This window comes from Strix aluco, chromosome 1 (assembly GCF_031877795.1).
Source record: "Strix aluco isolate bStrAlu1 chromosome 1, bStrAlu1.hap1, whole genome shotgun sequence".
Taxonomy (NCBI): Eukaryota; Metazoa; Chordata; class Aves; order Strigiformes; family Strigidae; genus Strix; species Strix aluco.
In genome coordinates, this window is record NC_133931.1 from 780,459 (window position 1) to 801,752 (window position 21,294).

Genomic DNA, 21,294 nt, shown 5'->3' on the forward strand with positions numbered 1-21,294 from the left:
AAATACCCACCCCATTACCCTCCCCATTACCTACCCCCTTACCTACCCCCTTACCCTCCTCGTTACCCACCCATTTCCCTCCCAAATACCCGCCCCAATACCCGCCCCGTTACCCACACAAATACCCGCCCCGTTACCACCCCCTTGGCACTTTGCCACAGGGACAGTGGCTCCCGCAGCCATGGCCACGGCACAGGGGACATTGGGGACACCGGGGCCCGACCTCCCCCAGGACTGCAGCAGCGACGACGCTCACGCCGTGGGACGGGGCCCGCTGGCCGTCCTGCGCCAGGTACTGCAGGCTACCGGGGTTGGCACCACTCTGACCTGTCACCCTGTGTCCCCCCACTCCCTGTTCCCCCCCCTGCAGCTCAGCCCCTGTCCCTGTCCCCCAGATCGTGGCTGCCTGCACCTTCCCCGAGCTGCTGGGCAGCCCCGCTGTGCCTGAGGGTGCCCAGCGCCGGGCACGGCGTGTCCTGCGGGAGATGGACGCCGGCAGCATCGGTAGGGCCCGGCAGGGCTGGTGGGGTGCCCGGCAGTGGCAGTATGGGGTGCCCCTTGCAGGTGTATGGGGGGGCTTGGCGGCACCCATGGCGGGGCTTATAGGGTGCTTGGGGGGGGCCCATGGGGTGCCCAGCATGAGGGGAGGGGAGCTGCGGTGGCTTTTAGGGGAGGCCCATGGGTGCCTGCATGACCTATGGGGTGCCCAGACCCATGGGGTGCCCCAGCACAGTATGTGGGGTGCCTGCATGACCTATGGGGTGCCCAGACCCATGGGGTGCCCCAGCACAGTCTGTGGGGTGCCTGCATGACCTATGGGGTGCCCAGACCCATGGGGTGCCCCAGCACAGTCTGTGGGGTGCCTGCATGACCTATGGGGTGCCCAGACCCATGGGGTGCCCCAGCACAGTCTGTGGGGTGCCTGCATGACCTATGGGGTGCCCAGACCCATGGGGTGCCCCAGAACAGCCTGTGGGGTGCCTCCATGATCTATGGGGTGTCCCAGAACTGTCTGTGGGGTGCCTGCATGATCTATGGGGTGCCCAGACCCATGGGGTGCCTGATGCCAGCCCTGTGAGGTGCCCTTTCCTGTTGAGGCCACCGAGGGAGAGAGAGGGGTCATTGGGGTCCCACGGGATTCGGGGTGCTCCAGAGGGGGTCGTTGGGGTCCTGCGTGATTCGGGGTGCTCGGGAGCGGGTCTGTCCCTGTCCCCAGGGGGCTACAACCACGACCATCGGGCGCTGGGCGTCCCGACCAGGGTTGCCCGTTTCCTTGAGCGCCGCGATGGGGGGGTCCCCTGCCACCCCCGCAACATCGTCCTCTGCAGCGGCACCGCCAGCATCTTCCCGGTGAGCACCTGTCCCCGGCGAGAGCGTGGGGTGGGGGGGGTCCCCATGCCCCACCCCAACCCCCCCCCAAGCTCATCCCCATCCCTACCCCAGTTCGTGGTGTCGCTGGTGGTGAACGAGGCGGTGGCGCAGCCCACAGGGGTGCTGGTGCCGGTGCCGGGCCCCCCTCGCCGTGGGGCGGCCGTGGGGCTGGCGGGGGCCGTGGCCGTGCCGTACCCGCTGGCCGAGGAGCGGGGCTGGGCCGTGGCCACCGAGGCGCTGCGGCGGGCGCTGCGGCGGGCGCGGGCGAGGTGTCACCCCAAGGTGCTCTGCGTGGTCAACCCCGGGGACCCCACGGGTGAGTTGTGTGGGGGGGATGGCGGCTCCGTGACTCAGTTTCCCCACATTTGGGGGGACACAAGTGGGTTCCCCCCCCCTCCCAAACAGGCCACGTGCTGAGCCGGCAGAACATGGAGGAAATCATCCGGCTGGCGGCCGAGGAAAACCTCCTGCTGCTGGCGGACGAGGTGGGTGCTGGTGGGGGGCTGGGGGGGGGTCGTGCCCCCCACCCCGGCTCCCCCTGAGCCCTGGGTGCCACAGGTGCAGCAGGAACGAGCCTTCCTCCCCGGCCGCCCCTTCCTCTCCTTCAAGCGGGTGCTGTGGGAGATGGGGGCCCCGCTCGCCTCCACCGTCCAGCTCATCTCCTTCTACTCCCTCTCCAAAAGCGTCGCTGGGGAGTGAGTGCCGGCAGTGCTGGGCGAGGGGCAGCGGTGCGGTGGGACGGTGGGGGGGTGGATGGGGGGGCTGAGGAGCAGCTCTGGCCCCCCCCAGGAGCGGTTTCCGTGCGGGGTTCCTGGAGCTGGTGAATGTGGAGGAGGGGGTCACGCTGCCCTTCCAGCTGGCACAGTCCATCCCCCGGCCCTGCGTCCTGGGGCGCATCCTGCTCGACATCCTCATGGACCCGCCGGAGGAGGGGGACCCTGTCCAGCAGGCCCTGGAGGAGGTGGGGGCTGGCGCGTGTGCCTCATCCCTATCCCCATCCCATTCCCACCCCCTGCACCCCTGGCTCAGCCCCTCCCCCCAGCACCGCCAGGCCCTACGCCAGGATCTGGCCCACAACGCTCAGCGGGTGCAGGAGGTGCTGGGCCGAGCCCCCGGCATCCGCCTCCAGCCCCTCCACGGTGGCGCCCGCGCCTTCCCCCGCATCCAGCTCCCGCCCCGCGCCCTGTGCCAGGCCCGGGTGAGCACCCAGGGGGCCCTGGGGGACCCCGGGGGGCAGGGGGTGCCCGGGGTTGGGGTATGTGGGGACAGGAGCCATCCCAGGGACAGGGGACACGATGGGAGTAGGGGGCAGCTTGGGGACACGGGGCATATTGGGGATATGGGGCACCCTGGGGACGTGGGGAACCTTGGGGACATGGGTCATGTTGGAGCCATGGGACGCCCTGAGGACATGGGGCACCACAGGAGATGGGACACCCTGGGGACTTGGGGTGTCCTGGGGACATGGGACATCCCAGGGATGTGGAGTGTCCTGGGGGACACAGAGCACCTTGGGGACACAGGACGTCTTGGGTACGGGGAGCACCCTGGGGCCATGGGGTGTCTTGGGGATGTGGGGAACCTTGGGGATATTGGGACGTATTGGGGACTTGGGGCACCCTCAGGATGTGGGGTGTCCTGGGGGACATGGGGCACCCTGGGGACAAGAGGTGGTTGGGGACATGGCGCATCCTGGGGGCATGAGACTCTCCAGGGACATTGGACCCCGTGGGATATCAGGGACCCTGGAGTAGGGGACATGGGGCCACCCTGGGGACATGGGACATCCCAGGGACATGGGACAATGTGGGGCTCCGGGGCACTCTGTGGACATGGGACATTGGGGTGTCCTGGGGACAGGAGCTAACCCAGGGATGTGTGGGGCACCTGCTGGTGGGGGGAGTCCTGGGGACAAGAGATGGTTGGGGACAGGGGACCCCCTGGGGACACGGGGCACCCTGGGACACCCCGGGGATATGGGGTGTCCTGGGGGACATGGGGCACCCTGGGGACTTGGGACATCATGGGGACTTGGGGTACCCTGGGGCCACGGGGTGTCCTGGGGGACATGGGGCACCTTGGGGACAAGAGGTGGTTGGGGACAGGGGACATGGTGGGCACACGGAGCTCTCCAGGGACATTGAAGCCCGCAGGATATCGGGGACCCTGGGGTCAGGGACACCCTGGGGACACGGGGACCCCCAGGGCCAGGCCCCCCCAGCACAGGGTGACCCCCGTCCCCCCCAGGCGCAGGGTCTGGAGCCCGACGTCTTCTTCTGCCAGAAGCTGCTGGAGGCCACGGGGCTCGTGGTGGCCCCGGGGAGCGAGTTTGGGCAGGAGGGGGGCACCCACCATGTGGGGTACGGGGTGGGGTGCTGAGGGGGGCTGGGGGAGTTGGGGAGGGTGGGAGGGGTTGGGGGGGCACTTGGGGTTGGTGTTTGGGGACTGGGGGGGTGGGGGGAGATGAGGGGTTGGGGCAGTTGGGGTAGGGGGAGACACTGGGGGGGTCTGGGGGGGCAGAGTTGGGTTTTGGGGGCCTGTTGGGGGGTGTGGGGTTGAGGGGAGGGAGCCCAGTTTTGGGGGGCTGGGTTGGGGGTGGGGTGTGAGTTTTGAGGGGCCTGGGGTTTTGGGGGGGGGTGTTGGGGACTGGGTGTAGAGGGCTAGAAGGTGGGGGAGTTTGGGGGGGCTGGGTGGGGGCTGGAAGGTTGGGGATGGGATTTGGGGGGGCTTGGAGGTGAGGTTGGGGTGTTGGGGAGCTGGGAGGTGGGTTGGGGGTGGGTTTTGGGGGCTCTGGGGGGGCTGGGAGGGTGGGGTCAGGTTTTGGGGGGGCTGGGAGGTGGGTTTTGGGGGGCAGGGTAGGGCTGGGAGGTGGGGGTTGGGGTTTGGGGGGGCTGGGGGGGCTGGGAGGTGGATTTTGGGGGGCTGGTGGCAGCAGAGGTTTGGGGTCAGGCGCTGGCTGGGGCGGGGGGGAGCAGGACAGGTTGGGGGGTGCTGGTTGAGGTTGGCCAACGGGGATGTCATGGATGGGGGGGCTGGTTGGGGACCCCTGGGTCTGGACACCAGGAGGTTTGGGGGGACACAAGAGGATTGGGGGGGGTTGTGTGGGACCACCCACGTCCCCCCCCGCCCCCCCCAGGCTGTCGCTGCTGCCCCCGGCTGAGGTGCTGGAGCGGGGGCTGCTCACCCTCACCCGCTTCCACGCCGCCTTCCTGCGGGAATTCTCCTGACAGAGGGGGGGGTGACCCCCCCAACCCCATTAAAGCCCCCCCAGATCACACCGCGCTCCGCTTGCCCCCTACGACCCCCCCTACTCCCGGGGAGCCTCATGTCATGAGCACAGGGGGTCTCAGCCCAACCCCGCTGGGTGCTGGTGGGGCAGAAGAGGCACCCATGGGTGCCCTGAGGGGACACGGGGTGCTCTTGTGCACCCTTACAGCGCCCCCTGAACACCACACCCCATCTCTGCCCCCCAATTCCCATCCCAATCCCAGCGGGGACTGCGGGGGGGGGGGGGGGGTGGCGGGGTGCCCAGGAGTGGGGCATACTGGGGACAGGAGCCACCCCAGGGACAGGGGACACCGCGGGAGCATGGGGAGTCCTGTGGCGTGGGACATCTTGGGGTTTTGGGGTGTCCTGGGGACATGGGACATCTTGGGGATATTGGGGACCATGCTGACACGGGGCTCTCCAGGGACATTGGACCCTGTGGGATATCGAGGACCCTAGAGTTGCGGACATGGGGCCACCCTGGGGACACAGGACATCACAGGGATGTAGGATAATGTAGGGCTCCGAGGCACTCTGGGGACATGGGACATTGGGGTGTCCTGGGGACAGGAGCCACCCCAGGGACGTGTGGGGCACCTGCTGGTGGGGGGGATTCCTGGGGACAAGAGGTGGTTGGGGACAGGGGACCCCCTGGGGACATGGGGCACCCTGGGGACAAGAGATGGTTGGGGACATGGGGCTGTCCAAGGATATTGGAGCCCATGGGATATTGGGGACCCTGAAGTTGGGGACCCCCTGAGGACACAGGGCCACCCTGGGGACATGGGACATCCTGGGACTTGGGGTGTCCTGCAGACATGGGACAGGCCAGAGCACAGGGCCACCCTGGGGACACGGGACATCGTGGGGATGTGGGGTGTCCTGGGGGACATGGGGCACCCTGGGGCCACCCTGGGGACATGGGGTGCTCCAGGGACATTGGAGCCCGTGGGATATGGGGGACCCTGGAGTTGGGGACCCCCTGGGGACACAGGGTCCCCCTGGGGTGGCAGCTTAAGGAAAGCCACAACCAGCCACCAGGACTCATGGCCGCGTTTATTGTGGTGGCCACGAGGGGGGACACGGTGGGGGGACACTTGGGGTCCCTCAGGGGTGGGGGAGGACCCCGTATACCTCGACCTCGCACAGCGCCAGCTGCTCCCAGCGCCCGGGGACGGTGACGGTGACGTAACGGCCTGGCAGCCCATGGCAGCAGACGGTGCTGAGCGACCCGGGACCGGCGTCGGTGATGACGCCGCAGCTGCCGGGGAGGAAGAGACATGGTTGAAGCCACGGTGACACCGGTGGGGTAGTGTCACCCCCCTCATTTTGCCAAAAAAACCCCCCCACCCCCCCAGTTTTAGGCTCACGTGGGGTTGTCCTTGCCGCGCTCGGCCGGCGCGTCGCCGACGTGGACCCGCGCTCCCCGCAGCCGGTGCCAACAACAATCCTGGCGGTTTTTCACCACCACAGCGGCCACGGCGCGGCGCCCGCCCAAATCCACGCTCCACCACGGCTCCCGCTCGCGGCGCGTGTGGCTGCAGGAGCCGCGGTGCCAAACGCCGTCCCGGTTGCCGTCCACCGCCTTGGCCGCCGCGCCGAGGCCGGTGGAGGTGGATGATTGCGTGGCCCGTTGTTCCCGAGCCAAATTGGGGGCTGCGAAGGCCACGGGGTGGGTTGGAAAGGGGAAAAAAATTTTGGGGTAACCGGGGAAAATGGTGGTTCCTCACCTCCCGGTAACGGGGCGCAGCCTTGCCGGATCACCTCCACCTCGCACAGCGCCAGCGCGTCCTCCCGGTTGGGGATGAGGATGGAGACGTAGCGACCGCGAAGGCCGTGGCAGCAGACGGTGCTGAGCGACCCGGGGCCGGCGTCGGTGATGATGCCGCAGCTGCCGGGGAGGAAGAGGAGGAGGATGAGGCGGCGCCGTGAGGACGCCGACGGCCGCGGCGGGGTTTGAGGCTCACACGGGGTTGCGCCGGCCGTGGGCGAGCAGCGAGTCGCCGACGCGGATCTCGGCGCCTTTCAGGCTCTGCCAGCAGCAGTCGCGGCGGTTTTTCACCACCACGGCGTAGACGGCGTGGCGGCGGCCCAGATCCACGCGCCACCATGGCTCCAGTTCCTCGGTGGTGTGGGCGCAGGAACCACGTTCCCAGTCGCCGTCCCGGTTCCCGTCCACGGCGTTGCCGGCGCTGCTGATGGCGTCCAACACCGAGGACTGAGCGGCCGGGCGGCCCAAAGCCACGTTTTGGGCTGGGGGAACGGTGAGTTTAGGGGGTGCCACGTTGTGCCAAAAATCCCCCTCCCGGTGCCGCCCGCCAGCCCCGCTCACCGCCAGGCAGCGTGGCGCAGCCCTGCTCCACCACCTCCACCTCGCAGAGGCTCAGCCGCTCCTGGCGCCCGGCGATGGCGACGGTGACGTAGCGGCCACGCAGCCCGTGGCAGCAGATGGTGCTGGTGGAACCGGGGCTGGTGGCCGTGATGGTGCCGCAGCTGCGGTACGGGGGAGGAAAAAAACCAAACAGGAGAACAAGGGGGGTGAGGGTGGGCGAACGCCGGAGCAGCCACGCGCCGTGGTACCGGCACTCACATGGGGTTGTTGGTGCCGTGGCCGGCAAGGGAGTCGCCGAGGTGGACGCGGGCGCCCTTCAGCCGGTGCCAGCAGCAATCCAGGCGGTTCCTCACCACCACGGCCGCCACGGCATGGCGCCGGCCCAAATCCACTGTCCACCAGGGCTCTGGCTCCCTCTCGGTTTGGGAGCAGGAGCCGCGGTGCCAGTTGCCATCCCGGTTGCCATCCACGGCGTTGATGGCGCTGCCGGCCCTGCCGGCTGTGGACGACTGAGCTGCCGGGCGCCGCAGCACCAGGTTTTGGGCTGGGGGATGCCACGGTGACACCTCATGTCCCTCCTGTCGCTCCAGGCACACCCACACCGTGCCATGCCACCAGCTTGGGGACACGGGTGACATCCCCCCTCCCCGCTACGCTCCCCATTTCCCCCGTGGCACTGCAGGGACCAAATCACAGGGAGGGCAGAGCTTGCTGGTGGCCTCCCGGCACGTGTCGGCTTGCTCTGGAATGGGGGACCTCTGGATTCTTACCGCCAGGTGGGGGGACGCAGCTCTGCGCCGTCACCTCCACCTCGCAGAGGACGAGGAAATCCTCCCGCCCGGGAATGAGGATGGAGACGTAGCGTCCCGGCAGCCCGTTGCAGCAAACGGTGCTGGTGGAACCAGGCCCGGTGTCCAAGATGGCCCCGCAGCTGCCGGGAGGGAAGCGTCACAGCTCTGGCTGGCGGGAGAAGCCCGTGCTGGGGTGCGGGGAGCACACAGGTGACCCCACTTACACCGGGTTCCGCTTGCCATGGTCAACCAGGGAGTCCCCGACGTGGATCTGGGCGCCGAGGAGACTCTCCCAGCAGCAGTCGCGGCGGTTGGTGACGGTGACGGCGTAGATGGCGTGTCGGTGGCCCAGATCGACGTGCCACCACGGTTCCGCTTCCTTCTCGGTGTGGGCGCAGGAGCCGCGCTCCCAGTCGGCGTCGGTGTTCCCGTCCACGGCGTTGGCGGCCAGGCTGAAGGCGTTCAGCGTGGACGACTGGGCGACGGCGCGGCCCCGCGCCACGTCAGGGGCTGGAAACACCAGAGGGAGTGTTGGCAAGAGGTTGCCGGCTCCGGTTGCCGCTTCACCGGCTGTTTCTCACCTCCGGGTAGGGGGAGGCAGCCCTGCAGCACCACCTCCACCTCGCACAGCACCAGCGCGTCCTCCCGCCCAGGGATCAGGATGGAGACGTAGCGGCCTGGCAGCCCGGCGCAGCAGATGGTGCTGAGCGACCCGGGACCGGCGTCAGTGATGACACCGCAGCTGCCGGGGAGAAAAAAAAGCTCAGGAGACGGCGGCAGCAGTGGTGGGGCGCTGACACCCCCCAAAAAACCCCCCCATTTTAGGCTCACAGGGGGTTATCCCTGCCACGCTCGGCCGGCGCGTCGCCGACGTGGACCTGCGCTCCCCGCAGCCGGTGCCAACAACAATCCTGGCGGTTTTTCACCACCACGGCAGCCACGGCGCGGCGCCCACCCAAATCCACGCTCCACCACGGCTCCCGTTCCATCAAGGTGCGGGCGCAGGAGCCGTGGTGCCAAACGCCGTCCCGGTTGCCGTCCACCGCGTTGGCGGCGATGCTGGTGTTGGGGAAGACGGAGGATTGGCTGGTCGGGCGCCCCAGCGCCGCGTTATAACCTGATGAATTAAGCAGAGAAAAGAAGGTGGGGTGGGGGGGTGGCGGGGTGGGGTTTAGCCCATCACCAGGGCGTCCCGGAGAGGTTTTGGCTCACTGAGAGCGACCTCGGGGATGCTCCCACCAACAAAGGGTCAGGACTCACCAACCGGCGGGAGGAGGCAGCTCTGGGGGGCCGCATCCTGCGCCAGGACCTCGCCGAGCAGCACCAGCGCCCAGGGCAGGGCCATGGCGTGGGGGGCTGCGGAAAAAGGGGGGACGCAGCCGTCGGGGACGTGGCGAGAGGGTCCCACCGCAGCGAGAAGGTCCCCCTGGGTGCCTCCTGAACCCACTGGGTCCAGAATTGCTGGGGGGGGGGGGCGGTGTGGGGTCTTACCACGAGACGTGGCTGGAGTCACCGCCCTGATGCTCCGGCCACTGGTGTAGCTTCAACGCCTCCCCACGCCTGCACCCGCCGGGAAAACCTAAAGGGAAGAGGATGAGGAGGAAGGCTCCGGCGCTGCGCTGCGAGCTGGGGTTTCCTCTGGAGCTGGAGGAGGATGGAGGAGGCTGTGCGGCGCCGGTGGCCGTCGGGGACAGGACCAGTTCCCCCAGAGTTAATGGTTAAAAGGGTTTTCAGATGACACCGCGCGCAGGGGGAGGGACGGGGTGTCCCGCGACAGCCCAGCGCCAGGAGGCAACTGGGGCGTGAAGTTCTCCAGTTGGAAACCAGTTTGTCACCCCAGCTCTGCCGAGAGGGTTTTGGTTGGCCCCGAGTTGCCGGTGGTAAAAAACTAAAGTGGGTTTTGGGGAAGGAAATGGTTTTATCCTCCTCAGGGCTCCCTGAGAGTTTGGTGCTGGGGGAGAGAGCACCCAGTTTGGGTTGGAAGGGGGTAGGGAAGGAGGATGGCGCAGGCAGGGTGCCAGAGCCGCGGTGGCACCCGGCTTTCCCAGTGAGGGACCCCGGCACCGTCCCGGTGCCGCAGCGATGGACCCCCCCATTGCCATGGTAACGGCCCTCCGAAGCCACCCACAATGTTGGGGGGGTGTCACCCCCAGTTGATTCACTCCCTGGGGCGCAGGCAGCAAAGTGTAGGCAGGAAGGGGGGTGTGTGGTGGGGGAAAAGTTGGTGTTTTTTATTAATTCCTTGATAAAAATCCAAATTCAAAATCCCCGCCGGCACGGGGTCTTCACGGAGGAGGGGTGACAGCAGCTGGCAGGGGGGTGGCACAACCCCTGGGGACCACAGTGACGTCGTGGGGGGTGACCCCCTCATTTCACTTGCCACCCTCATCACCTGCCAGCCAGGATCTCCTCGGTGGCCAGGCGGGCGAGGCGGTGGAAGTCGAAGGGGAGATATTTCCTCCAGAACCGGCGATCGCGGCCGTAAACCTGGGCAGGAAAACAAGGGCTGCCTGCGGGGAGCAGACAGGGAAGCCCCGGGTTAGGCAGGAACAGGCAGCGGGACAGGCAGGGGCTGGGTGAAAAAAGCCCAATTTGAGCATCTCCCTCCGCCGCTTTCTCTTACTGATGCCGTGAAATATCCTGGCGACGGCTCTGCCGGAGAATTTCTCGTCCTGGCGGATGGTGAGGAAGTGGCGGATGTCGGCGCGGATGCGGCTCTCCCAGTCCTGCAGCTGCGAAGGCCACGGCGCATGGGGGGGGGGTGTCACATCCCTCCTCTTCCTCACCCCCCAAACCCATCCCCGGTCTCATCTCCACGGGAGATGCCGCGCCACGGAAATACGGAGGGTCGGAGCGCGCAGCAGCTCCCGATAAAAGACGTTTTGCTCACTTTCGCGTCGCTGAGATCATCCTCCTCCTCCTCTTCCTCCTGGCAGCCGTGCTCAGCCTGCTGGCCCGCGGGCTCCTTCTCAAAGTAGTCGCTGAGCAGAGCCTTCAGGCAGGAGCTCCTCTCCTCTTCCTCGTCCGCAGGGTGAGGGTCGCAGGTCTGGAAGGCCACGCTGCACGCCCCGCTATCAACCTCCCTCCTTTCCCAGTACCAAAACAGGCCCCAAACTGGGAAAGATGGGAGGGTGGGCAACTACGGGGAGGGGTCAGGTGGTCTTTGCTCACCTCTGGAAGGCCTGGAAGCAGGCACGGAGCTGGCCAAGAGCTGCTTTCTCCCTGGCGACCACCCTGCGGTGGAGGAAGTCGCAGACGGAGTCCAGCTCGCCATCGGTGAGGTCGCCGTAGGCGCGTAGGTGGAAGGATAAATCCCCAAACTCCACCAAAACGCCGGTTTTCCCTTCACCGCGGCCGCCTGAAGGCACCAAAAAGCCAGTTGAGCCGGTGCCCACCCAGATCTGATGCCACAGGAGGGATTCAGGCCCACCCCGAGGAACGCCGGTACCTTGGCACAGGCGCGGATCCCACTGGAGCTGGCGCAGGGCGCGTTTCACCAGCACCACTTCCCAACCCATGGAATCGCTCAGCGAGACCACGTCGAATTCCAGAGAGCTGGTGTGGTCGTGATCCCTCCCTGCCAGCCGCTCCCGGGCCAGGCAGACGGCGACGGGGGGTGAGCTGAGGGGCAGAAGACCCCAAAAACCTGTTGTTGAGGTGGCTTGGAGCTGGATTTTTACCCTCTGACACATCCCACAGAATCACAGAATCATCCAGGTTGGAAAAGCCCTTGAAGCTCCTCCAGTCCAACCATGAACCTCACCCTGACCGTTCCCAACTCCACCAGATCCCTCAGCGCTGGCTCAACCCGACTCTTCAACCCCTCCAGGGATGGGGACTCCCCCCCTGCCCTGGGCAGCCCATTCCAACGCCCAACAACCCCTTCTGCAAAGAAATCCTTCCTAAGAGCCAGTCTGACCCTGCCCTGGCGCAGCTTGAGGCCATTCCCTCTTGGCCTGCCGCTGGTTCCTTGGCTCAAGAGACTCAGCCCCCCTCTCTGCACCCTCCTTTCAGGCAGTTGCAGAGGGCCAGGAGGTCTCCCCTCAGCCTCCTCTTCTCCACACTAAACCCCCCCAGTTCCCTCAGCCGCTCCCCATCACACCTGTGCTCCAGACCCTGCACCAGCTCCGTTGCCCTTCTCTGGACACGCTCGAGTCATTCAAGGGCCTTTTTGGAGTGAGGGGCCCAAAACTGAACACAGGAATCGAGGGGCGGCCTCACCAGTGCCGAGCACAGGGGTCAGATCCCTTCCCTGTCCCTGCTGGCCACGCTAGTGCTGATACCAGCCAGGATGCCATTGGCCTTCTTGGCCACCTGGGCACACTGCTGGCTCATTATCAATCCCCCCCAGGTCCCTCTCTGACTGGCAGCTCTCCAGCCACTCCTCCCCAAGCCTGTAGCACTGCTGGGGGTTGTTGTGGCCCAAGGGCAGCACCCAGCATTTGGCCTTAGTGAAACTCCCCCAGTTGGGCTCAGCCCATCGCTCCAGCCTGCCCAGGTCTCTCTGGTCACGGTTCTGCCTGGCAGACAGCACGCTCTGACCTCCGCGCCACATCCCGGAGTTGTCGGGGTCCCCCGTAGCAGAGCAGGCGGCAGGAAGAGTAGGTGGGAGGCAGGAGCTCCAGCCAGCGCCGCGGGTGCAGCTCCAGGTAGCACAGGAGGGTCTCAATACCTGCGAAAGGAGAGCGGGGAGGTGCTGGGGGGGATCCCCAATCACCTTCAGCCTCACTCAGGGCTGATTCCTCTCCCTCACCTTCCTGCCGGACGTCCAGGGACTCCACGGTTTGTTGGATGGGGAAGGCTCGCTCGTGCTTGTAGCATAGGCGCTGCCCGCTCTGCCTCGTCACGCTGCCACCATCCTCCTCCTCCTCCTCTTCCTCCAAGAGCTTGGCCATTTCAGCATCCTCCACCTCACCATACTGCGACAGATGCGGCGTCACCTGGTAGAGGCTCCTGCCTTCACTTTGGGACATCCTGCCCGTTCGTGGCCAGATTCTACACCACGCTCGCCTCCCCTCAACAAATTTAAGCTCCCTGACACGACCACTCAATAATTAAAGTGTTTTCTACCACGTTAGCTTGTTACTTAACGAGTTTAAAAGCCACGGGATCCTCGGCCCCTTCCTCACCTTGATGACGTCCTGGTGTTTCTGGTGCAGCTCCAGGCACTTGCAGGGAGAGAAAACCTTCTGCACCAGCTTCTTGATGGTGAAAAAATCCACCGAGTCACCATAAACATGGCGCCGCAGCTCGTGGAGATCCCTGCCCTGGGGAAGCAGTGGTGAAAAACCCCCCCAAAATTAAGGGGAACCCCCCTGCTCCTACCCCATTGGCAGGTCTTACCTCTGGGTCTAAGAAGAGGTGGCAGTGAGCCGGCTCGCCGTCTCGCCCGGCCCGGCCGATCTCTTGCACGTAACTCTCGAAATTTTTGGGCATGTTGTAATGCACGACGCCGCGGACGTCGGGCTTATCCAACCCCATGCCGAAAGCCACCGTGGCCACCACCACGCGGAGTTGGCCCTTCATGAAGGCGTTCTGGACACGGCGGCGTTCGGCAGAGGAGAGGCCGGCGTGGTAAGCGTCGGCGATCCACTTCAGCGGGCAGCGAACGCTTTTTGCTGAAAAAAAAAAAAAAAAAAGCAGGGAGAGAGGCTTTAATTACCCATTTCTGGCGGCAAAAGCACAGTTGCTAATTAAATCAGGGGTGGAAATGAGCAGCGAACTCTGCCTGAGCAGAAACAAGCCCCGAGCAGGAGCAGGGCTGCTGCTCCCCCAGCAAAGGGGCGCGCGCGCTCCTCGTTAGCTGCCAGAAGTCGTCAAGCCCCGATTGATTTGGAAGCGGGATGGCACCAGCTCGTCCAGCTTCAGCAAACAAAACCGGCGGGGGAAAGGATCCCTGGGGCCAAACAAGCACCAGAGCTCAGCCACGCAGCCACGACGTGGATTTTGAGGGAAAATAAAAAGACTCTCAAGGTCACAGCGAGGAGGTTTGGAAAGAAAAAACCCCGGGGGGAGCCGGATCAGCCTTGTGAATGACAGTTAATAAGCATCTGTTGTTATTGGCTGTCTAAAGCCTGGCTTTAAAGCCTCTAAGCCTGGCTTTAAAGCCCCCCTGACGCAGGTGGGGGAAAAAAAAAACCCTTTGTTACCCTGCACCCAGGTGAAGTGGCCAACAGAGCCAGAAACCTCTGCAGAGAACCCCGCGAGCACGGCTCATTCCCTGAGGATTCTCCGTTCCAGCGCGGTTTCACCAGACGGGATCTTTCGGGGCTTGTGCTCCTCTCGGAGAGCGAGGCCGTGCCGCCTACCCTTTGCTTTCTTCCCTCGGGCAGCATCCCGCAGCGGCTCCGTGGCTCCCCGCAGGCAGGTCCGGATGAGCGCCGCGATGCGAGTCGTCTCCTCCCGCCGCGTGCAGTAAACGATGACGGAGTCCAGGCGTCCGAAACGTTCCCCTTGCAGCAGGGAGATGAGGGCCTGCGGGCAGAGAATGGGGTGAAATTCACAGAATCATCCAGGTTGGAAAAGCCCTTGAAGATCCTCCAGTCCAACCATGAACCTCACACTGACCGTTCCCAACTCCACCAGATCCCTCAGCGCTCGCTCAACCCGACTCTTCAACCCCTCCAGGGATGGGGACTCCCCCCCTGCCCTGGGCAGCCCATTCCAACGCCCAACAACCCCTTCTGCAAAGAAATCCTTCCTAAGAGCCAGTCTGACCCTGCCCTGGCGCAGCTTGAGGCCATTCCCTCTTGGCCTGCCGCTGGTTCCTTGGCTCAAGAGACTCAGCCCCCCTCTCTGCACCCTCCTGTCAGGGAGTTGCAGAGGGCCAGGAGGTCTCCCCTCAGCCTCCTCTTCTCCACACTAAACCCCCCCAGTTCCCTCAGCCGCTCCCCATCACACCTGTGCTCCAGACCCTGCACCAGCTCCGTTGCCCTTCTCTGGACACGCTCGAGTCATTCAAGGGCCTTTTTGGAGTGAGGGGCCCAAAAATTCCCGCACTAAAGGGGCGGCACAGCAACAAATCTGATTTTTTTAAGAGCCGCCCTCGTCCCTACCTGATCCCTGTCCCTGTCCATGGAGACAGAGAGGCGCAGGTTCGGGGGCACGGCGGTGCACCGCACCGTCAGCCCTTCCTCCGCTGGGATGCCGAGGTGTTGGGCCACGTCCCGCGCCGTGGCCAGCGTGGCGGTTGCCGTCAGCCCCAAGAAGCACCGCACGCCCAAGCGATCCCGGAGAATCTACCAAAAGGAGGGGAAAAAGGAAAAAAAAAAAAAAAAAAAAAAAAAATCAGGAGCTTGATGCTCCTCCTCACCCCCAATCGGTTCCCTCTCCCTCGGGATGGGGTTTTTTTAACCCCCCCGTCTCAAACCTTGCAGAGCTGCAGGTAGGAGGGGCGGAAATTGTGGGACCACTCGGAGACGCAGTGAGCTTCGTCGATGCAGGCGAAGGCCACGGCCGGCAGGCGACAGGCGGAGGGCACGAAACTGGATTTCAAGCCGCTTCCGCCAACCAACGCCTCGGGCGACAGCAGCAGCACCTGCACCTCACCCTGCCTCACCTGCGCCGCGAACGCCACGTCAGGGAGCGCCGGAAAGCGGCACGAGGGGTGGCTTTACCCCCCCTTTCTGTCCCCGTGGCACCCTGAGCGCTCACGGTTCTCCCCCGGGGAGTTTGGAGACCCCGTAGAGTCTCACCTTCTCCATCGCTGCTTCCCGCTGGGGTTTGCTCATGTTGGAGTGGATGCAGACGGCCGTCAGGCACGGTGGCAACCCTGAAACCTGGGAAATGCAGCCAGTCACCCACCTGGCTCGGGGTGGGGAGAACCCCTTTGGACACCTGCCTCCCCGTTTTGGGTCGATGCGCACACAGAAAGGGTTGGGGTGGGTAAAAACCAGGATATCTGAGCGGTACCTGGTCATCCATGAGGGACACCAGCGGGGAGATGACCAAGGCGATGGATTTGGAGTGTTTGTGGTAGAGGTAAGCAGGGAGCTGGTAACAGAGGGACTTCCCCAACCCCGTTGATAACACCACCAGCGTGGACAGGCCTGGTAAAACGAGGGCTTGGGGACTTTGTTTGGGGACAAACCTGCAGAAGCCCAAACCCCGTAGAGAAAAAAAAAAAAGAAACAAACCCTCACCTGAGAGGATCCTCATGATGGCCACCTCCTGGCCTGGGCGGAAGGAGCTATAGCCCAGCGCCTTCAGAGCCTCAAACACCTCCTGAGGGGTCTCTGCAGGATGAGGATGAGGAGTCAGAGGGGTCAAATCCACCCGTAGGCCCTCTCAGAGCACCCTGGGGAGCCCCTACCTTGCACTTCCCCCTCCGGCCCAAGGCTATAGAGGGGCTCGACGGGCGCGGGGGGAGCGGGCGGCTCGTCCGGCGGCCTCCACACATCCAGGTGAGTCAACGCCTCTGAAATCTTCTCAGATTTTTCCCGGTCGCTGCCTCCGCTCTCTGCTGGGGATGAAGGCAGGAGCTGGGACCCGCAGGTGGCTTTTCCCACCCTGCCTGGACACCCACCACCACGCAGGGAGCCCACGGGAATTTTAGACCGGCATTCCCAGCAAAGACGCATCCCGGCATAAACCCAGCCTGCCAAAAATCCACTTTCTGAGCCTAAGCAAACCCTCCTGGGAACACAACCGAATTTCCCCGGGGTAGGGAGGAAAAAGAAACGATTCCACGTTTCCATGAGTTCATCCCAGAGCCAGCCACAGTGTGTCAGTGGAGAGCGAGGCAAGCTGGCAGCCCGGCAAACCCCGCGGCCTCACCGGAGAGTTCTCGGCAGACGGTGTTGGTCTTGCGAGCCACTTCTTCCAGCGTAGGCAGGGGAGCCTCCTCCTCTTCATCGGCGTGGCCGTTCTCCTCCGGCAGCGGGCCAGCAGCTGTCTCTACTTAAATCCACAGTAAAGAAACCACCTCATCTTTTCACCTTCTTCCCACAAATTATTATCCCTCAAAACCCTCAAGCCAACAGCGCAGAGAAGCCGCGGGGAGGTGGGAAAACCCAACCGATCCTTCCCATCCTCCGGCACGGCCAGATCTAAACCCAACCCACGGCTTTACTAAACTCCCCCGCTTTAATCCAGCACGTTCCAAGCCTTACCTCGACCCCGGCACGCCGATGCCCAGTGCCCCGTCCCGCCGCACCTGAAGCAGACGTCCGAGCGTCGGGCGACGGATCCTCCGCCTCCTCCGAACTGCTCCGCTTTCTTCTGCCACTTCTGCTTCCTCACCTGCGAAATGGGAGCGTCTCTGGTTATTTTTATACTTTTATTAAAAATAAAAACGTGTTTTATGACGTTTTACTTCACCCCGGCACCGGGCTTTTACCAAAGCACCGCATGAACACGCCGAGCTTTAAAAATAAAGGTAATTTTCACCCAGCTGACGCTCCGCCTCCCCGAGACGATCCGAAAGAGTTTCAAGTTAATTAACGGGGAGATATGAATTAAAAAAATCCTAGGGTTTTGTGGCAGAAGCTGGAAAGGCTGAGGAGCCTCTTTATCCAGCAGGACAAGCCCGCTACGGCGAGGTCTTTCCCCTCGCACAGCGTCTTTGGGGCAAAGCTGCCACCGAAGGCAGGAAAGTCAGGCGGGAGCGGGAGGGGCAGGGAGCCGAGTCGTGCCTGTGCCACTCTCCTACGCGGTCACAAAATAAATGAACTAAAAGGCAAAACCCCAGAAATTCAAAGAAGGAGGCGAAGAGCAGCGAGAGAGCTTGAAATCCATCCTGGTTCAGATGAATTTAAATTTTATGGGAAATGGGTTTGGCGGGGAGAGCGGCGCGACGTCCCGTCCGGCGGGAGGATTTCGGTGACGCACCGGGAGCTGCCGTCGGCGCCGAGGCCGGGCAGGACGTTACCTGCTTGCGAAGGCGATTTCCCCGCAGGGTGTAACCTCGGACGTGAGACTTTTTCTTCAGGTTAAGCCTGACGAAGTTGTCGCCTCCCCGTGGAGGTGCTCTGCAGGGAGAGAGGTGGGTGAGGACCCCATCCACGCCTCCTGCCAGCTCCTGCCCGCACCCAGCGCAGGCCCTGGCGCCCTGCCCGCAAAACGGCTTTGAGGGAGATAAGCTCTAAATTTTCATCCTTTAAACGCAACTGTGGACGCTCGGGGGGAGGTGAAAGGCGCATGGGGTATATTTCCATCAGAAAATCAGACTGAAAAAACCCCCAAAACTTATCGCTTCCCCCCAGAATTCCTGACTTCAGGCAAAAAAGGACGAATTTGGGAAAAAGCAGCTCATTATTTATAGCAATGGATAGGAAAAACCCCCTCGGCTCCTTTTCCAACAGCGTTTCGGTGCTTTCGAGCGCCGCGAGGCATCGCCGCAGCCCGTGTTTGATTGGGTTTAATTAGCGGGTTCGTTTCCACGAGGTTCGTTTGCTCCAGCAACACCCCCACGGGGAGTCGCCAAGGACCCACCTGGCAGCACCGGCTCTGCGTGTGGGTCTGGGCTTTTCCTCCTCTTCCTCCTCCTCCAACTCCCCCAGGATGTTTTCTGAAGGATCCGACACCTTCCTGCTCTCCTTTTGGGCTGCCATGTGCTCTTCCTCCTCCTTTTCCTCCTCCTCGCTCTGCTTCAGCCCGCTGGCAGCGCCGAACGCTCCCTTGGCTGAGCCTCGGCAGCACCGCTTGAACTTTGCCGGAGCCACCGCGTCGTCTCCACCATCTCCCCGTGGCCTTTTCCTCCCAGAATCTCCCACCGACGCTCCCCCAACACCTCCATCCTGCTCTGGGGGGGCGCAGCTGTCCCTTCCCTCCTCCCCGGCCTGCGTGGCACCCAGCATTGTCTCTTTGTCCCCAGGTGTCCCCTGGCACCTCTGCAGCCAGGCGGGATCCAGCGAGCCCAGTCTCTGCGCCACTGTTCGCTTCAGCTGCTGGAATTTATCTGGTGTTGGCGGCGGGGGGGGCTTCAACCCCGCGGTGAGGATGATGGGGGCCAGCCCCGACACCGAGGGAGGAAGGAGGAGATCTCCTGGCTCGTCTCCCTCACTCTGCGAAGCCTCCGCCGGCACTGGGGATGCAGGTTTGTCACCTGTCCCCGAATTTGTGTGAAGTTCAGGGACAGCCAAGGTCCTCTTGGGAACTGGGGTCCTCCACGGGGTCAGGGACGTCTCCTGCGGACAAAGGGAAGGAGAGATTGGGGGGGGGGGTGTCAGATCATCCACCAAAACTCCACACCCCACCTCCAAATCAAACAGGACCTTCACCAGCGTTTGTGGGTGCTCCCCACTCCCAGCTTCCACCCTCTGCTAACAGCGGGGGGGCTCTGGCAGGAGAGGGCTGACATTTTAGGGGGGGCTCTGGCGCGGGGGCCGCCGTTTTGGGGGGCTCTGTCAGGAGAAAGCCGCCATTTTAGGGGTCTCTGGCGTGCGGGCCGCCATTTTGGGTGGCTCTGGCGCGGGGGTTGCCATTTCAGAGCGGCCAGAGCGGGGGAAAAAAAAGGTCACAAGCAGCTTCAGGAGAAGCTTCTCTCTGCGCCACAAGGCTCAGCACCGATCCCTGGCCAGCCCTGACCTTCCCGGCAGCTCCCAGGTTGGATTTCAGCTTCATCCCATAGTACTGCGCCGAGGTTTTCGGCACAGTGCGGCTGCGGCGACGCGGCTCGGGGGTTTTGGGCTGCCGGTTCAGGTGTGCGCCCCAACAACCGGAGTCCGGCGCCTGCAACGACACAGCAAACTGTTAAATTCAAACCGTTAAATCCCCAAACTTGTTCAATCTAAACCTTCCAATCCCTAAATTTGTTAAATCCCATCACGGAGATGAGCTCTGATACCTCCGAGAGGAGAAAGAAGCTGGAGAACAAGGGCGATATTATCACGCTGTGGTGTCTTTTGGCCACGGTGTCTTTCCAGCACATTTTGGGGTGAAAAACGTAGCTCTGAGGTATTTATGGCCTCACCCCAAGCACAGGGGCTGGCTTGATCATTGCCTCATTAAGAGGCTGGTTAAAACGAGCCCACGCTTTCAGCAGCCTGGATGCCGTTGAGCATAAAGCACAGGAGGGATCGCAGGCGTTGTATTTCCCATCTCAACAGCTCTATTTGGGGTCTCTTATTCTCCCTTTAAGCCAAAAATACGGTGCTCATCGGATAATTTTCCCTGCTAAAGTCAAATAAACCCCTTTAGAAACAGGCAGGACGAACAGGGCTTTGTCTGCAGTAAAGGACAAAGCACAAACACCCCGAAAGCGCTCGCACGAAGGGCAAATCTCAGAGGTTTGAGGCTCCTGGAGACAAAACCCAAGGCCAAAAGGGGGTTTTCTCTGGTACCTGCTCTGCGGTTGGGGTCTCCTGGGCTGCTGGTTGGCAGGAGGGGCTGAGGCGGGAGGGATCCGACTCCTCTCTCTGCTGCTTGAGCATCTTATACTCCTTGTAGAGCCCTGGGACAGATCATCAAGGCTGATTTTTGGTGTATCTGGTACTTACCAGAGGAGTTCCCACATCGGCAACCATCAATGTCTGCCACCAAAGACCCCCCCCAACATCAAACCAGCCTGATGACGAGGGGCTGGCATGGCACAGGGGCGTCACCCCCACCCACAAAGCACCCACAGCTGCCTGTGGGGGAGCCCAGCACCACCCAGGACCCTAAAATACCCCCGGGGTATGGGGGTGGCTGGGCTGGCACTCACGTTTGGTGTCCTCCGGAGCCACCTCGATGTCAGCCTGCAAAGCAAACATGGTAGAAATGGTTATTTTAGGCTACAGACCAAATTATCGTTATTTTCTGCTAGTGTAGAATGAGAGGGCTGTTATTTTTTTGCTGGCTTGGGGTTTTTCTTTAAAGAAAACTGCAGCTGGGGCAGCATCACGCTTGATCACGACTCTGGGATGTCCTGTGATCTCTTTAGATGTATATATTACAGAAATATTTTATAGAAACACTATCAGGCTCTGCCAGGGGAGCCTCGCTTGGCTTTAACGTTGTGGAAAACAGGTTAATGGAGAGGTGGGGACATCGCTGGGGGTGACACCGTGCTGACAGCCAGTGCGGTGACCCCGGTAAACAGGGTCCCGATGAGGGGACAGCCCTCCCCGGGAGCCACCCAGGAGGTTTCCCCGGCCCACCCGGGTGAAGGCCGCGGCCCACCGCTGGGGCTCGATACCGGGGAAGGGTCCCTCTCCCGTGGGCCTCCAACCCGCCGCCACCGGGCACCTGGCTGGGTTTTCTCCGCCGCTCCCGGAGGAAAGCCGCCTCCCACTGCTTCAGCAGGGCCTTCACCTCCCACAGCCGCTCCATGGAGCCCACAGAGGGACCGGGTTCCCGGGGCTGATTCCCCAGGGGGAGCTCTGAGGCCTCCGGAGGGCCCGGGAGCCGCCCGGGGGGACCCACAGCGACGGAAGGACACAGACCCCCAGGTCTCAGAGCGGCGGAAGAGCGAACTTCCCGCTCCCGCCGCGCCTCAGCCAATGGGAACGGAAGGTGCGGTGACGGACAGCAGGAGGAGCCAATGGGCGGGTGAAAAACATTGGTGTCGCCGGGTAACGGCGCTGGTCCCGCCTCTTCCGCTGGGTCTCGCTC

General features: G+C 63.5%; 3 protein-coding genes across 5 annotated transcripts; 1 reads left to right on the forward strand and 2 right to left on the reverse strand.

The window, feature by feature from the left end:
- The first annotated feature begins 166 nt into the window (after positions 1-166).
- On the forward strand, positions 167-4,646 carry LOC141924344 (alanine aminotransferase 1-like). The gene is made up of 10 exons (XM_074826747.1): positions 167-292; positions 396-504; positions 1,217-1,350; positions 1,444-1,687; positions 1,777-1,856; positions 1,930-2,066; positions 2,161-2,332; positions 2,414-2,569; positions 3,619-3,731; positions 4,508-4,646. Exons 1-10 carry the CDS (start codon positions 182-184, stop codon positions 4,596-4,598), a joined length of 1,347 nt encoding a protein of 448 aa, XP_074682848.1. The 5' UTR covers positions 167-181; the 3' UTR covers positions 4,599-4,646.
- Positions 4,647-5,684: 1,038 nt separating this feature from the next.
- On the reverse strand, positions 5,685-9,106 carry LOC141932468 (uncharacterized). Its single transcript, XM_074846108.1, has 11 exons — positions 9,022-9,106; positions 8,593-8,968; positions 8,343-8,503; positions 7,986-8,271; positions 7,741-7,901; positions 7,229-7,514; positions 6,971-7,131; positions 6,606-6,891; positions 6,369-6,529; positions 6,009-6,294; positions 5,685-5,899 (listed from the first exon to the last, which is right to left on the reverse strand). The coding sequence occupies exons 1-11, from the start codon at positions 9,104-9,106 to the stop codon at positions 5,746-5,748; spliced, it is 2,403 nt and encodes an 800-aa protein (XP_074702209.1). The 3' UTR covers positions 5,685-5,745.
- On the reverse strand, positions 8,702-21,276 carry RECQL4 (RecQ like helicase 4). Of its 3 annotated transcripts, none has more exons than XM_074827189.1 (27): positions 20,929-21,276; positions 20,405-20,438; positions 20,043-20,152; positions 19,288-19,431; positions 18,193-18,887; positions 17,630-17,729; positions 16,872-17,001; positions 16,537-16,659; positions 16,073-16,222; positions 15,903-15,995; positions 15,673-15,809; positions 15,456-15,539; positions 15,131-15,319; positions 14,817-14,999; positions 14,070-14,235; positions 13,105-13,379; positions 12,891-13,028; positions 12,515-12,680; positions 12,304-12,433; positions 11,210-11,382; positions 10,933-11,119; positions 10,652-10,847; positions 10,385-10,493; positions 10,154-10,271; positions 9,253-9,340; positions 9,022-9,117; positions 8,702-8,878 (listed from the first exon to the last, which is right to left on the reverse strand). In XM_074827189.1, exons 1-25 carry the CDS (start codon positions 21,010-21,012, stop codon positions 9,271-9,273), a joined length of 3,984 nt encoding a protein of 1,327 aa, XP_074683290.1. In that variant the 5' UTR covers positions 21,013-21,276; the 3' UTR covers positions 8,702-8,878; positions 9,022-9,117; positions 9,253-9,270. The 3 variants fall into 3 exon arrangements, with proteins under 3 accessions (XP_074683290.1, XP_074683377.1, XP_074683464.1); XM_074827276.1 differs by having other exon boundaries at positions 10,652-10,820; positions 12,515-12,701; XM_074827363.1 differs by lacking the exons at positions 8,702-8,878; positions 9,022-9,117; positions 9,253-9,340; positions 10,154-10,271 and having other exon boundaries at positions 10,392-10,493; positions 10,652-10,807; positions 12,515-12,701.
- Between the last annotated feature and the right edge of the window lie 18 nt (positions 21,277-21,294).